We start from the raw sequence: 17410 nt of genomic DNA, 5'->3' as shown, positions 1-17410 counted from the left end.
TAGGGAAGCACACTGTATTCTTGTAAAGTTGGCACATCTTGCACAGTCCAGCTGCAAGGAATTCCGCATCGTCAAATGATTCAGTTGTGCTGTGTAATTCTCTCTGAAGCGTGGGGTTTACCTCGTTGGAGTCGATGCCGTTGTTGACGGACCAGGTGGTCTGGAAGTACTCCAGCATTCGCTGTTTGAGGCTCTGGGGTAGGTGGTGCACACGGATGAAGTCCTTCAGGTCTTTAGTGCGTGTGTGGTAAGAGGACCAGCGTGAGTACATGCGTTGGATTATGGCCGTCACGTTGCCGAAGACCAGAGCGTGCATCAATGCTGCCAAAGACATAATGACACACATGCATATCGTTTGAATTTTAACGATTCTGATTCTGCTTATCGATTCTCATTGATTCCTAATTACAGTTCCAATAAGGTAAAAAAAAAAAACTTATTTAGACATCATTCACATTTATTCTAAGTCTTATTGCAAAACATTTCATTGTGGCTGAATACAATGAACAAAAATCAACAGGCTAAAGAACACTTACACAAGGAACTTTTGCTTCAGCAAAAACACCTAGCCTAACTAATATAAATTTCAAGCATTATTAAAGACAAGTAAACACTCAGTAATTTAAAAAGGACAAATAAAAAATTAGCAATCGCACAAATAAATACAACTGAACAAAGATATGATTGAAATAAACAGCGTTTTAAGATTTTCAGGTATTCAAGTACAGAAACTGTAAACACTGTAAAATAACACTGTACTTTATGAATAAAATATACATTACAAATATGATTACAGAAGTTATTTAGTCAACAACAGCTTTGTTTTTTGTTGTTCGATTAACGTTATTATACAGATGGCAGCAGGAATATTAAGCTGCTGCCACTTTAAGAGTTGCACGGATCCAACATACTGTTACACATGCTTTTTTTTTTTCCGTCAACTGTTACATTCACTTAAGATACAATCGACTGTGTTTACGAGGATATTTTGACATATTTTTGTTTGTATTTGTCCGTTCAAGTGCAAAAACATGCAGAAGAGAACTCGGTTCAGTATTGTGCACTATTCAGTATGAGAGGCGAATTTCTGTGCGCACGTCACTTTGTATGTGTGTGAATGGTTTGAAGCGCTTGAATGGTTTCAAGTCATTAAAATGCACAAAAAGGAATCAAATTTTTAATTTTAACAAGTAACTGATTCCTGACCTTAAGTATTCGATTCCCAACACTACACATGCATGAATGTACATAAAACTTGAATGTCAATTCAAAATTGTGAACAAAATTGTTTTTTTAACCATGCAGCTTGCAAACAATAATTAATGTTCATTGTCCATGAAAAAAAATAAAATAAATCAAGCTTGATTTAAAAGAAAATGTTTATAAAAAGATTGTAAAATTGCTTTTGTTATTGAGTTCTGTAGAAGACAAAGTGATCAGCATGAATCCTTTCCATTTCTGTAAAAATACAACCTATTTATTTATTTTAGAGGCTCTTGTCTCTCTAAGATCTCTGGTAATACACAGGTGGCGACTGAATGTGTATATATGTGTTGGGGTGTGTAATTGGGTATTATTGTATGTTTGGAAAGGGAGCAATACTGCCCCATGGCGAATGGTGACATTTCACAAAATAAAGGCCATGAATTTTAAATGCGAACAGCTGGCGTGACCTCATATCATCCTATTTAATGACAGACGAACATATGTAAATGCATGTGGTTATGCAGACATTGATGTTGCGTATTATTATACGTTTTTAATTGAATTTTTTATTTATTTTCTTGTTTACTTTTTGTAAATATACAGTTTTATACAAATCTTTTTATACACACTTTTATACAAATATCTACAACTAACTTTTTTCCATTACAACTCTACTGTCTTGTACAAACTAACAGTGATTCAACCTCATTTTTAGTTTCTAAATAAGCAGCAGACACATACAGCCTCCAGTTTTTGGATCCTAATGATAATCCAAATTTGTTCTACCTCCAAAAATATATTTAAAAATATCCCCTAAACTTCAACCTTTCTTCAAACACACACACACCTCCGATAAGCATGGTGCAGATGGAGAAGATCTTCTCTGCGTCTGTGTTGGCAGAGACGTTTCCGAAGCCCACGCTGGTCAGACTGCTGAGGGTGAAGTACAGCGCTGCAATGTAGATGCTCCGCAAAGACGGTCCACTGCTCAGCGTTCTGTTGACCGCTTCCATGCCCACCTCCTCATATGGAGACTCCAACCGCTTCCCGAGCTCATGCAGCCAACCTGAGAGAGCGAGACAAAGAAGGAAGTGTTAGATGTAATTAAAAAACTCACACTAAAATGTGTCTGTTTATCAGTTTCCATATGGTGGAAAATTAGCTCACACTGCAATGACACATCAGCTAAAGGAAATGGTTTGTCTAAAAAGGAAATTTCTGTCATTATTTACTGTATGACTTTCTTTCTTGCATGGAACACAAAAATAGCTATTTTGCAGAATGTCCACACTACCCTTTTGCATGCAACGAATAGCATACAGTGACCAGTTTAAGGGCTGTTTCAGGGAAAAAAGGACAAAGAGGGATCATAAAAATACCAGTAAAGTAGTCCATACAACTGTGTGATATTTTTGAATAAGGAACAGACTGTTTCTTATTCAAAACAGAAACGTTTGTTGAGTATATCAGAATGATTTCTGAAGGATCATGTGACACTGAAGACTGGAGTAATGATGCTGAAAATTCAGCTTTGTCATCACAGGAATAAATTACATATTTAAATGTATTAAAATAGAAAACAATTATTTTAAATTGTAATAATACAGTATTTCACAATATTACTGTTTTTTTGATTATATAAATGCAGCCTTGGTGAGCATAAGAGACTTCTTTCAAAACATTAAAAGATTGTAATGTTTCCAAACTTTTGACATGTACTGTCCAATGTAAACACCATGAATAACATTCATTCTGCACCATAGTATTTCAATCTGATACATCACTGTAACATGGTACTATCGCATTTGTATATTTTTGCAAAGACAGATTTACGTACATAAACTGGTTACATGAAAAGCAGAAGGAACATCTTGTGACCCTCAAACAGTTTTCCACTAACAGCAGTTGTTTGGAATTTACACCAAGGCAATTCATCAAACACTTTGCCTTCTTCATAAAACAATCCTTGTGTTTGCTGATAAGGAGCGACCCATCAGCTCTCACATACCACACTATCTAAATCAGGGTACCAGAGAGGAGATTCCAGCCCAGTGTTGCTATAGTAACTGCCCATCAGAGCAGGCCGGGGGTCAGTGGTTGGATGCCGGGGGGAAGCAGCAACTTTCCATCAATACTGATTGGGGATCAGGCGGTGGGAACGCTGGTACTTTCACAGCGATCCGTCATTATGGACCATAGAGCAGCACACTGGGCCTAATTACAGCCCCTCCTGCAGTCAAGATGGAGAGAGAGGCCTGCGGCACGACGTCTGGGTGACTGGTTTGTTTGCCGTTCGCTCACTCTTTCACTCACTTGGCTGCTTGCTGTCCCTAGTGCATTCTTCCCATCTTCCTCCTCCACTATCACTGTCCATAACACCATCTAACAGTGTCAGGCTTATCGCGCTTCTTCTGTAACTATAAATTCTGCTTTCCATTATCATTTGATGTCTTCATCGCTCGCTCTCTCTCTCTCTCTGTCTTGCTCCAAACGCATCAGATTAAATCCATTCATATTATGTCCATAATGCAACTTTAACAAATCCATTACAAACTGAAATGAAACTGAAGAGCCAGACTTGTGTTGAATCAATTAACGCACTGCTGCATGATTGCTTCGGTTCAATAATTCAAAAATTAAAGGGATAGTTCATCTCAAAATGACAAGTCATTTACTCACCCTCATGTTGCTTCAAACTTTCTTTTGTTTAAAGCAAAAAATGTTTTAAAAAATGTTTCAGTGTTTTTTGTCCATATAATGAAAGTCAGTTGGGTCCAATGTTGTTTTTGACTTTTATTGTATTGACAAATATCTTCTTTTGTGTTCCACATGAGACAGAAAGTTATACAGGTTTAAACATGAGGGTGAGTAAATGATGACATTTATTAGCTACTATTAGCGTTTTATCCAACCCAGGCTCACTGGAAAAACGTGCCAGTGGTGACATTTACAACACTTTCAAAGTAAAACGACCAGGGACTAGTGCTACAAGAATGTTCAGATTTATCAGAAACACGTGAACATAATTCTGGAAATGTTATATTATGTTGATTTTTGTATATATTGTGGCAGTTCAGAAATGTTTGGCGAGTGGCGAAGGTTAAAGGGGGGGTCTAATGATATTTCATGCATTCTGACTTACACTATATTGCCAAAAGTTTTGGGACACCTGCCTTAATGTGCACATGAACTTTAATGACATCCCATTCTTAATCCGTAGGGTTTAATATGGAGTTGGCCCACCCATTGCAGCTATAACAGCTTCAACTCTTCTGGGAAGGCTTTCCACAAGGTTTAGGAGTGTGTTTATGGGAATTTTTGACCATTCTTCTAGAAGCGCATTTGTGAGGTCAGGCAGTGATGTTGGCGAGAAGGCCTGGCTCGCAGTCTCCGCTCTAATTCATCCCAAAGGTGTTCTAACGGTTTGAGGTCAGGACTCTGTGCAGGCCAGTCAAGTTCCTCCACACCAAACTCGCTCATCCATGTCTTTATGGACCTTGCTTTGTGCACTGGTGCGCAGTCATGTTGGAACAGGAAGGGGCCATCCCCAAACTGCTCCCACAAAGTTGTCCAAAATGTCTTGGTATGCTGAAGCATTAAGAGTTCCTTTCACTGGAACTAAGGGGCCAAGCCCAACCCCTGAAAAACAACCCCACACCATAATCCCCCCTCCACCAAACTTTACACTTGGCACAATGCAGACAGGCAAGTACCGTTCTCCTGGCAATCACCAAACCCAGACTCATCCATCGGATTGCCAGACAGAGAAGCATGATTCGTCACTCCAGAAAATATGTCTCCACTGCTCTAGAGTTCGGTGGCGGCGTCCTTTACACCACTGCATCCGACGCTTTGCATTGCACTTGGTGATGTAAGGCTTGGATACAGTTGCTCGGCCATGGAAACCCATTCCATGAAGCTCTCTACGCACTGTTCTTGAGCTAATCAGAAGGCCACATGAAGTTTGGAGTTCTGTAGCTATTGACTCTGCAGAAAGTTGGCGACTTCTGTGCACCGTGCGCCTCAGCATGCACTGACCCCGCTCTGTGATTTTACGTGGCCTACCACTTCGTGGCTGAGTTGCTGTTGTTCCCAATTGATACCACTATCAGTTGACCGTGGAATATTCAGTAGTGAGGAAATTTCATGGATGGACTTATTGCACAGGTGGCAACCTATCACGGTACCACGCTTGAATTCACTGAGCTCCTGAGAGTGACCCATTCTTTCACAAATGTTTGTAGAAGCAGTCTGCATGCCTAGGTGCTTAAATTTATACACCTGTGGCCATGGAAGTAATTGGAACACCTGAATTCAATGATTTGGAGGGGTGTCCCGATACTTTTGGCAATATAGTGTATTTACACTGTTAAAGAGTTGCAACCTCATGCTAAACATGGCCAAAGTTTCAAAACACGAGTTGGACGTACGACAGAGTATTTCTGTGCCAAATACACTCCTTCCGGATTCGGATAAGTTTCAGAAAGTTTTTTTTGAGTATGGCCCTGTATCACGTCATAAAGGGTGGAATTCCTTGTATGGGCACTTGTCCCTGATAAGCGTGCACACACATCACCCAGAGCAAGAGCATGCCCATCAACGTGCTTCGTTTGGGTTACGGAAGCTGAGAGATTTTTCAACAATGTCACTAAAGAAGTGTGTTTTTGGTTGTGAGGGAAAGATAACTTTTTTCAGCTTCTCAAAGAACCCAGCGTTAAGGGAACAGTGGATGTTGTTTGTTTTTCCGGGGCAGCAACGGAGTTGTGCACATATGTTTGATTGTTCCCGGAATTTTAGTGGCGGATGTTTTGAAACAAGTCCCAGTTTGACGCTGGATTTGCAGAATACCATCAGAGTCCAAGCGATAGATCCCGGTCATAAGCCAGAACTGCAGGCGGTGAGTAAAACTGCATCAAATGTCTGTGTTTTGTTGGCATTCGGCATGCAAGTGCATATAATGTAAACACCACAAACGTTTTTGTTCCCTTTTTATTTATAATGATGTCGCAGCTTGCAGACTATCGCTGACTCTTTAGCTCTGACTCTTGACTCTTTAGCTCTGCCCACGGAAGCTTTTTTCAGAAAGAGTCGGTACAGCGTATCTATCTTTTATAAATATGATAAAACTAAAGACTTTTTGGAGATATGAAGGATGCAATACTACTCTATAGGTACTCAAGATTAACATGAGATTGGCAGAAACTGTATGTGTCATGTACCCTTTAAAGGAACAATATGTAATTTGTTGCCGCTAGAGGTCAATTATTTAAAAATAAAGGCATAGCTTGATGATGCCTTGATTTCGCGGAATCATGGGAGGTGTTGTCATTACGTCTACATTTGGTGGAAAAGAATCGGGATTATTAACGTTACTGTAGTATGATGCAGAGCAGGGCAGAGTGCTGTTCGAGCAGAAACGAGGCCGCTGGAGTGATTGCCAATGATAGACGAGTGCGACACACGGCTCGAGAGCAGCTGAACTTTTATTATGCCGCTGTTGCCGCTTCCGCTTCTTTCGCGTATATGGGGTAAAGCAGTGCTGTTTTATGTATGTGTGTATATATATATTATTAGCTGCTCGATGCTACTATGAGACACTTGCTGCACACTGCATAAGCTAGATCTAAGCTAGATTTAAACATATATATAATATATATTTTAATCCAAAAATCTTACATATTGTGCCTTTAAATGCTGTCGTGTTTGAAAATAATGTACCAACTACACTTATCCCTACACTGAACCTAACCAAACGCAAACATGAGATAAAAACGCATCCTCTGAAGCAACCATGCCATTTTTGCTTGCTTCTACAAGTATTTGCGCTCTTTTATTTAGTGTCATGACTAGTGTTCATGGGGCTTCGCAAGTGCAATGCTGTACCAGGTGAGCTGCTAAGCAAGTTTACTACATCAGAAAATCTATACATATGGAGCTGTTTATGTGATACAAATGTCAAAAAGTACTAGTTTATAAATCATGGAGTATGGTAAAAGTGTTTTAAGGTCATAGCATAGTGTTGTGTAAGGAACTACCCGAAAATAAGTCTTTATTAATCGCTAATCTGCCCCTGTAATCATTATTTGTGTGAACAGGAATAAAAGTTTGTATAAGTAAGTTTTTGAAGTTTTGCAAAAGTGTAGGTAGAATCATGTTTTCCAGTGAGCCTAAGATGGTTTTCTCTCACACATTCTGTGAGTCAATGAGTTCATTTTTTGTGCCAGTCTCACCTATATCCCAGGTGTCTGCGTTGCTCTCCACCTCTTTCTTGCCGATGATGTACCAGATGCAGGCCATCCAGTGGGCCAGCAGTGCAAACATGGACATGAGCAGGGTCAGCACCACCGTACTGTGCTGGGAGTAACGGTCCATCTTCTGCAGCAGGCGCAAGAGTCTCAGCAGGCGCACAGTCTTTAGCAGATGGACCACTGACACCTGGCAGAGGGGAAAGGGGAACTCACATTAACTGTCGAGCATTTGCTCTGTATGCAAGTGCATTTGAGGGCTGAGAAGGGCATGTGCCTGTCTTGTTAAATGACAGATATAGTGTGGTGCATCCAAATTCTGTTAAAACCTAATTAAACAAGACAACAGGATAGAAGTCCTTAGATTCCATCAATAAATCTTTAAAGTACTGTGGCTGTACTATGGTATAGTAAATAAAACAGTAAAAAACATGGTGCTTTTAGAAAGTAAATACAGAGGGAAAACATACAATAAAACAGTTGGCAAAATCATCTCCTAACAGATGTTTAGAGGTCACGGATGTCTTGGATAATGGTGTAAGCATGCAGCCAGGTACGAGAGCTCTGAGACAGCTGGGATTAAAATATTTAAGAGATCATCATTAGACAGAGACATTCAAGCCAATTATAGTGGTATAAAACATCTTTTCTCTCTTCTCTCTCTGTCATGCAGAACCGCTTGTTCTCAGGTGAATGGAAATATACCACCCACTAATAAACAAGACAATAAACCAAAGAAACTCACTGCAGTTGTGTGGGATATGAAGAGTCTAAACATACAAAAAAATGGAGAACAAAACAGGCTGCCTAAGTACTTGTTTTTTAGTATAACAATCGTTCTCTGGAGGTCTAACTGTGTTCTCCGTCACTGTCATACTGTCAGAAAACAGACATATGTATCATTCAGTGTATAAACTGACATAAAACATTTACCAGCCACTTAATGCTTTTGAAAGAAGTCTCTTATGCTCACCAGGCTGCATTTATTTTATCAAAAAAATATATTTTCCCAATAATAATATATTCCTTTCATGGCAAATCTGAATTTTCAGCAGCCGTTACTCCAGTCTTCAGTGTCACATGATCCTTCAGAAATCATTCTTATATGCTAATTTGGTGTTCAAGAAATATTTCTTATTATTATCAATGTCAAAACTTCTTGTGCTATTTAATATTTTTGTGGAAACTGTGATACATTTTCAGGATTCTTTGAGTAGCAAGTTCCTCTCTAAATAATATTTTTTTTAAAATGTTGACCCCAAACATTTTACATGGTAGTGCATTTCATTTTATGTCATCTACTTTAATAAAAATAGTTAAATTCTTCAGGAATCCTCTGATTTCAAATTTTAGTTTCAAATTCTAAAAACAACAGTCTGACTGCTGATGATATACAGTGCTCAGTGTAAATGAGTACACCCCCTTTGAAAAGTAACATTTTAAACAATATCTCAATGAACACAAAAACAATTTCCAAAATGTTGACTAAGACTAAGTTTAATATAACATCTGTTTAACTTATAACATGAAAGTAAGGTTAATAATATAACTTAGATCACACATTTTTCAGTTTTACTCAGATTAGAGTGATGCAAAAATGAGTACACCCCACAACAAAAACTACTACATCTAGTACTTTGTATGGCCTCCATGATTTTTAATGACAGCACCAAGTCTTCTAGGCATGGAATGAACAAGTTGGCGATATTTTGCAACATCTCTCTTTTTTCATTCTTCAAGAATGACCTCTTTTAGAGACTGCTGGATGGAGAGTGATGCTCAACTTGTCTCTTCAGAATTCCCCATAGGTGTTCGATTGGGTTCAGATCAGGAGCCACTGAGTCACTTTCACCCTGTTCTTCTTCAGAAATCCAACAGTGGCCTTAGATGTGTGTTTAGGATCATTGTCATGTTGGAAAAGTGAACGATGACCAAGGGCACGAAGTGATGGTAGCATCTTCTCTTTCAGTATAGAGCAGTACATCTATGAATTCATGATGCCATCAATGAAATGCAGCTCCCGGACACCAGCAGCACTCATGCAGCCCCACATAAGGACACTGCCACCACCATGTTTCACTGTAGGCACCATGCATTTTTCTTTGTATTCCTCACTTTTGTGACGCCAAATAGTTTTGAAGCCATCAGTTCCAAAAACATTTATCTTGGTCTCATCACTCCAGAGTATAGAGTCCCAGTAGTCTTCATCTTTGTCAGCATGGGCCCTGGCAAACTCTAGGCTGGCTTTTTTGTGCCTGTGCTTTAGGAAAGGCTTCTTTCGTGGACGGCACCCATGCATGCCATTCCTCTGCAGTGTACACCGTATTGTGTCATGGGAAATAGTCACCCAAGTTTGGCTTTCTACTACTTTAGATAACTGCAGTAAACTTGCATGCCAATTTTCTTCAACCCTTCTGTCGAGGTGTTAACTTCCGTGGATGACCTGGACGTCTCTGAGATGGTTGCAGTTCCATCTTTTTTTAATTTTTGTACCACTTTTGCTACAGTATTCTGACTGAATAGTAAAGCTTTGCTGATCTTCTTGTAGCCTTCACCTTTCTAGTGTAAAGAAATTATTTTCTTTCTCAGATCCTGTGACATTTCTCTTCCATGTGGTGCCATTGCTGACAGCATGAAATGGGAAGGGGTTTTAACACCCTTTTATAGTCAACTGTCTGCTGGACACCTGTGTAATGAATAACTAGACTCACCTGTGGTTGAATTCTTGTTAAATTAGACATTTGTAGTCTAAAATTTAGCTTTGCTCCAGAGACTTTCAGTGGGGTGTACTCATTTTTGCATCACCCTAATTTGAGTAAAACTGAAAATTTTGTTCTCTATGTTATATTATTAACCTTACTTTCATTTTATAAGTTAAACAGATGTTATATAAAACTTAGTCTTGTCAACATTTTGGAAATTGTTTTTGTGTTCATTGCGATATTGTTTAAAATGTTACTTTTCCGAGGGGGTATACTCATTTACGCTGAGCGCTGTAAGTGATGTGAGCAAATCAAATAGGCCTACACACAAACTGTCTACTAAAGAAAACATCTATTGAAACTTGCAAAGATTTTATACAGTGTTTACATCAGTGCAAAATTTACCATCAGAGGGTTATCTAGGAGTTTCTCTCTTAGAACTCAATGCAGCAACACCAGAATGAAAAAAGCGATCAAAATCACAGCATCTTCACATTTTTTGTGATAAAGATCTTGCATTAAGATGATGTCTATATAAAATATGATCAACCATATTTGTCACAAATATGCTAGAAAAAACATCCCACTTTCATCATGGTCAGTAAAAAATTTCACATGCTTTATTTTTCTGTGTCCCTGTCCCAGATTAACTTGCTAATATTAATGACTACAACAAAAACTATGACATGTTAGTACAAGTAACATGTACAAGAACTTTTATGTACATGTAGTTCATCAGTATTTCTCATTAATTTACAATTTACAAAGTAAAAATGAATAGCGTTAGCGAAATATTTATGCAAAAACTTACTGTTAGACCCTTTAGACATGTTATTCTCTATATTCAGCAGAATGGCCTTACTAAATTCTTTTTATGTGTAATGTTTTATGTATTGAAGGAGGTTTAAAGTGAATAAGCAAGTGAGAAAGAGTTTTAAAAAGCCCATATATTTTCCATAACTATATATTCAGTATGACTACATATATAAAAATAACACTTCGTATTAACCTGAACACGAACTTTCAGACATGCACAATACCGTACACACTGCTATTAGATCAGTTTGTCTAGAGCTTCAGGCAGTAACTAGCCAGCAATATTCATCACAGCCTCTCTTATTATAATCAGACAATCCCTTTGAGAACCAAGCCTTTCACATCCCTGCAGCATTAAATAATAATCCATGTTCTAATGGCCACAATCTTTCACTTGACAATCAAATATTAATAAACATCAAGAGAACATGGTCTCAGAAGCAAAACCAATGAACATTCATGTCATTAGAGAAACAAAAAGGCTGAACTTAACAGCTGGTTTAAAATTAGATAAGGAGGGTGAAAATGGAGGTGGATAGGGTAAGGCCACGGTAGGGTTCATATACTGAGATTTATGTGGTAATGTGTCAATGTGTATTACTAACTAAATCACCCATACTGCTAACAATGTGTCGGTGGGTGAAGAGGAAAGGGAAGTGATTGGAAAGAGAGGATAGTGATAGAGAGCAAAAGGAAAGAAATGGAAAGGGTCAAAAAAGGGAAAGGGAGAGGATAGGATAAAGACAGGAAAGGAAAACAAAAATAAAAGGAAATAGGCATGGACAGGAAAAGGAAAAAAGGAGGAGAGAAAAAAAATAAAGGAAACAAATGGAAATTAAATAAATCTTTTTCTAAAGTAAAAAATAAAGGAAAATTAAAATAAATAGGAAAGAAGAGGAAAGGAAAATGAAATAAATGGAAATTGACTAGGAAAAAAAAGGAAGAGGAAATGAGAGGAAATGTTAAAGGAAAAGGAAAAAAAGAAAAAAGAAAATAAAAGGAATGGAAAAGAAGAGAAGGAAAGGGAATGGAAATGGGCCAGGGCAGGGATAACAGAAAGGAAAACAGAGGAGAGAGGAATAAAAGAAATGTCATTCTTCACTTCTGAGAACTTTTTGTGGGTTCATGTCTGTGTGCATGTGTGTTGTATCTGTGTGTGTGTGTCTATATAGTGCAGCTGAAGGACAGATGTGCAGATGTGAAGGGATACGAGAGGAGCAGAGGTGCAATCTGTAATTGGAGCAGATTTAAGAGAACATCTCAGAGACAACAAGGTCTGTATTACAGCGGCACTCAAGTAGAGTCCACTGCATTTCACTCTCCTCCTCTTAATAAGTCTCAGTGGATTTCAAGCACTCTTTTGTTGTGTTTCGCTGAACAGAGGGATGCAGGGTTTCGTTACTGCATGTGTCATCACTGTAAGTGTGTGTGTCCAAGTGGCACTGATCGATTCCGCCAGTCTGAATTGGCCAGAAAAGCTGACTGTCTTTTTCTGTGAATTAAAACCAGGAGCCTGTGACCCTTGGTTTTGTATAGGAGTCGTCAGAGGCAGTGTTAGCCAATTTTAGAGCCTGTTATACATCTTTATTTGTAACTGAACCCAGGATCACTCATTAAAAGTTCTACATCCATGATGTCATCAAAAAGACTTCACGGTCACCACTCAGGGTCAGCAAGCAGAGTGCCGCTGCTCAATATTTTGTTTTACACTTAAGGAAGAGCAAAACAAATCACTGAGCTAAATACAGTGCCAGAGGGGCTAAAAAAGAAATATCAGGAAGTCCAAAAGTGGTCATGACTGTTGACCAGATGGAATCTTGCATGTTTTGCTGTTAATTGGAGGAAGCTATTCTACAGTAAGATTCAACATGGTGAAATGCACTGAGTACTACATTATTATACATTTACATATATGGCAGACACTTATCTAAAGCGAGTTTACATTGCATTCAGGGCATACATTTTATCAGTTCGTGCTTTCCTGGAAATCATGACCTACTATTTGAGCTACAGGAATACTTTTCTGTAGGTACAAGACGTTTTTACAGCATTGCATTTTGGTAGAAGTCAGGGCTAGAGTGGGGCTCATTTTCAGCTTGGGATTTTAATGATTTTAAAGTCTATTGACATTTTCATCAATTAATAAAAAAAGGAGACGAAAATGTTAGGGAGGGACGATTTGGGAAGAGATCCAGTCAGAATGATCTCAGTCCTGCATGGTAGATGCACACATTTGAATTGTAACGTGCTGATCTACCCAGTGGGACATAAGCTCGCATACACTTGCGGGCGTAGAGAGCTCAGTTCAGTCTGGTTTTCTAAGCGTACACAGTTAGCCGCCTCTCAGACATCAGCGCTCAAGTACTGCATAGAGCTATCTTTCATGTCTTTTCACCCTTGAACGGACATACAGTACTGTGCAAAAGTCTTAGGCACGTCAGTATTTTCACCCCCAAAAAAAGGGTTTTAAGCCAGTTATTTATATCTTTTGCTGTAGTGCATCAGTAGGAAATATCAGTTCACATTTCCAAACATTCATTCATTAATTGTAATAATCCAGCGAGATTTTGGACAGTAAGTCTGACATCAGCCGGTGCTCCACATGGAGATCTGATCTCACCATCATTGAATCCATCTGTGATTACATGAAGAAACAGATGAAACTGAGACAAACTAAATCCAGAAGAACTGTGGCCGTGTCTCCAAGACGCTTGAAGAAACCTTCCTGCAAATCTACCTGAAAAACAATGCGCAAGTGTACCTGGACAAAAGCTGTTTTAAATGCAAAAGGTGGTCACACGAAATATTGATTTGATTTAGTTAATAGAACTTAATTGATAAATAAAATCTATTTTAGAACACTTTTACACAAATGCCTAAAACTCTTCACAGTACTGTATCTTTGAAGGTTGGTTTCTTCAAGCGTCTTGGAGACACGGCCACAGTTCTTCTAGATTTAGTTTGTCTCAGTTTCATCTGTTTCTTTATGTAATCACAGATGGATTCGATGATGGTGAGATCAGATCTCTGTGTGGAGCACCGGCTGTTGTCAGACTCCTTGTGCATACAAAAAGCTCACTGGATTATTACAATTAATGACAAAATGAATGTTCGGAAATGTAAACTGATGTTTCCTACTGACACACTACAGAAAAAGATATAAATAACTGGCTTAAAACCTTTTTTTTGGGGGGGGGGGATATTGATGTGCCTAAGACTTTTGCACAGTAGTGTATATACACAAAATTATGTCAAAATGTTCATTTTGGTGAGCATTCACATAAACACAGTCAGTTATGTCTTAAGTGAACGTAAACATTTAGGAGAATATCGGATGTGTATCAGTATATTAGATCCGTGCATGAGACCTTAAAGTGACAGTAGCCTAATAAATCTGCTGCTGTGCATCATTAATGTTAAACAAAAGAAAAAGAGGAAATCACTCAATGTTCTTGAATGAATAACTTTAATAGATTTAATAAGGATTAATCTATATTTAATTTATACAAATACAGTGCCACTTGAAAGTTTGTGAACTCCTTGCAGAATCTGTGATAATGTGAAAAATTTTAACAAAATAAAAGAGATAATACAAAATGCATGTTATTTTTTATTTAGTACTGTCCTGATTAAGATATTTTACATAAAAGATGTTTACATATAATTCACAAGACAAAAAATAGCTGAATTTATTCAAATGACCCCGTTCAAAAGTTTGTGAACCATTGATTTCTTAATACTGTGTGTCATTACCTGGATGATCCACGACTGTTTTTTTTGTTTTGTGATGGTTGTTTATGAGTCCCTTGTTTGCTCTGAGCAGTTAAACTGAGCTCTGTTCTTCAGAAAAATCCTCCAGGTCCTGCAGATTCTTCAGATTTCCAGCATCTTTTGCATATTTGAACCCTTTCCAGCAGTGACTGTATGATTTTGAGATCCATTTTTTCACACTGAGGACAATTAAGGGACTCAAACACAACTATTAAAAAAGGTTCAAACATTCACTGATGCTCCAGAAGGAAGCACGATGCATTAAGAGTCAGGGGTGAAAACTTTTGAACAGGATGAAGATGTCCAAATTTTTCTTATTTTGTTTAAATATCAATTTTCTTCATTTAGTACTGCCCTTTGGAAGCAACAGAAGATACCTACATGTTTCCCGGAGACAAATTAAGTACAATTTACCATGATCTTCAAATTCAAAAAGTTTTCACCCCCCGACTCTTAATGCATCGTGTTTCCTTCTGGAGCATCAGTGAATGTTTGAACCTTTTTTAATAGTTGTGTTTGAGTCCCTTAGTTGTTCTCAGTGTGAAAAGATGGATCTCAAAATCATACAGAATACAGGGTTCAAATATGCAAAAAATGCTTGAAATCTGAAGAATCTGCAGGACCTGGTGGATTTTTCTGAAGAACGCTGGGCAATTTAACTGCTCAGAACAAACAAGGGACTCATAAACAACCGTCACAAAACAAAAAAACCACACACAATATTAGAAATCAATGGTTCACAAACTTTTGAATGGGGTCATTTTAATAAATTCAGCTATATTTTTGTCTTGTGAATTATATGTTATCTTTTATGTAAAATATCTTAATCAGGACAGTACTAAATAAAAAATAACATGCGTTTTGTATTATCTCTTTTATTTTGTTAAAATTTTTCACATTTTCACAGATTCTGCAAGGGGTTCACAAACTTTCAAGTGGCACTGTAAATATGTCTGCTTGAAAGAATGAAGAATTGTGTATGCAAGTTTGTTATGAAGAATGTATATATCATTAATTGAAAAGAAGACCATGTTAGACTAACTAGACTAAAACTAAATGGCAGTCATTGTCAAAAGACTGACTAAAACTAAATAAAAATTTGCTGTCGAAATTAACACTGGCTACAGGTAAGGTGGATTTATTTTTAAATTTCATCTACTCTTCTTAGGTTAATGTTTGCATTTTTTTGTTTTCTGTGTGCCTTCGCTCCCTTTGTTCCTGCTTCTCATTTTTGTCATGGTTACTCATTGGTTGATTGATTAGTCCTCATCTGCGCTTTTTTTCTTTCTTAGTTACTCTGTATACATAGTTTGAGATGTTCTTTGTCCTTTCTTTTATGTCTAGTGTTGCTTCAGTGTGTAGTTATTTTACGGTCTCCTGCATTATCCTGTTCTTCTGCATGTTTGTTATTTTGTTTGAAGAGTTAATAAAAGTGTCTACTGCAAATAGATCCTGCCTAAACTACTCTCTTTCTGCAACCATCACTGTGACAACTCTAGAATGGTGGTATATGGTGCTTATTTATATTCATGAAAATGTTTTCTTTATATAAAAAGGTCTACAACGTAGTTGTGCTAGCTGTGTCACAGGTAGATGAAAACATTATTAAATTAGAAAAAATATATATGAAAAAACAACAACAACAACAACAAAAAAAACACGCAAGTGACAATTCTGCAGAGTTTTCTGCTGGCACAGATTCTCTGTGTGCCTGCTTTTTTTGCAAAATCATGTAAAAGTTATAAATCCAAATTGCATCTGAAAGTTGTGAAAAAATCTTCCCACAGATTTTTCCCCTGATACATTCGTTATAATTTTTTTAATATATGCATTACTCACCACGCTGACTTTGAAAGCGTAAAGGAGATCAAAGGGCAGAGCAGCAACCAGGTCGATGATAAACCAGGTGGTCATGTAATGGATGCAGATCTGCCGTGCATCGAAGATCACCTGCCCCGACTTACTCACGTACGTGGTGCGGAAACTGAACACGATGTCTAAAGCGACAGACAGAGTCAGCGTCTTCAAAAAATACCATCAGCATAATATCAATGAACTACAGTGTCCACTGAAACATTTACAACAGCAAAAATGCTTTTCTGCCTGCTATATATCAAGAAGAGTGTTATCACAGACTAACAACAGGAAAATGAAAAATTCATGCGCTGTCACCAAATCTGAGGCCTTAGCAGAATCACAAGAAACACTGTTATAAGGACAAGACAAACAATGCATGCATTACAGTTCATCCTGTTATTGTATTAAACTCAAATCAATAACATACTACATGTATTTTACTTTTCAACCTTATGGAATTAACATCCTTTACATCTCATGTTGTTCTAAAATTGCAAACAAAAACATCTATTTACCTAACAAAGATGCAGGAAAAAGAAAAAAAATTAAGGAAAACAGCATGTGTGTTCCTTGTAAGAGTGAGTTCAGGTAAAACTACAAAAGATCAATCATAGAGAGAAATTCAAATGGGAGATGACTTAAAAAATACAATATTATTTCATTTGTTTCTGCCCTTTTAATTCCATTTTTTTTTCTAAATAGCAGGAAACTGAAGGAGAATGATATGCTGCCCTGTGGCAACGCTGTACCACAGAGGGTTAATGGAAAATGCCAAAGAGCCTGATTTAAAGACTTGATTATAATCACGTGTAA

At 37.7% G+C, this 17410-nt stretch overlaps 1 protein-coding gene across 3 annotated transcripts in view; it reads right to left on the bottom strand.

Annotated features, from left to right (window-relative positions):
- The window catches only part of kcnh8 (potassium voltage-gated channel, subfamily H (eag-related), member 8), a 73420-nt gene that overhangs the window by 27395 nt on the left and 28615 nt on the right, over positions 1–17410 (bottom strand). For all 3 annotated transcript variants that reach the window (XM_051873217.1, XM_051873218.1, XM_051873219.1), the window contains exons 6-9: positions 16580–16737; positions 7437–7641; positions 2054–2272; positions 122–321 (exon numbers count right to left, since the gene is read on the bottom strand). In XM_051873217.1, the coding sequence (XP_051729177.1) occupies positions 122–321; positions 2054–2272; positions 7437–7641; positions 16580–16737 (782 nt within the window). The remainder of the gene's footprint in view (positions 1–121; positions 322–2053; positions 2273–7436; positions 7642–16579; positions 16738–17410) is intronic.

The sequence above is a fragment of the Ctenopharyngodon idella genome, chromosome 19 (genome assembly GCF_019924925.1).
Source record: "Ctenopharyngodon idella isolate HZGC_01 chromosome 19, HZGC01, whole genome shotgun sequence".
Classification (NCBI taxonomy): Eukaryota; Metazoa; Chordata; class Actinopteri; order Cypriniformes; family Xenocyprididae; genus Ctenopharyngodon; species Ctenopharyngodon idella.
The sequence above is the reverse complement of the archived record's forward strand: the minus strand, read 5'-3'. Positions and strand labels throughout refer to the sequence as shown.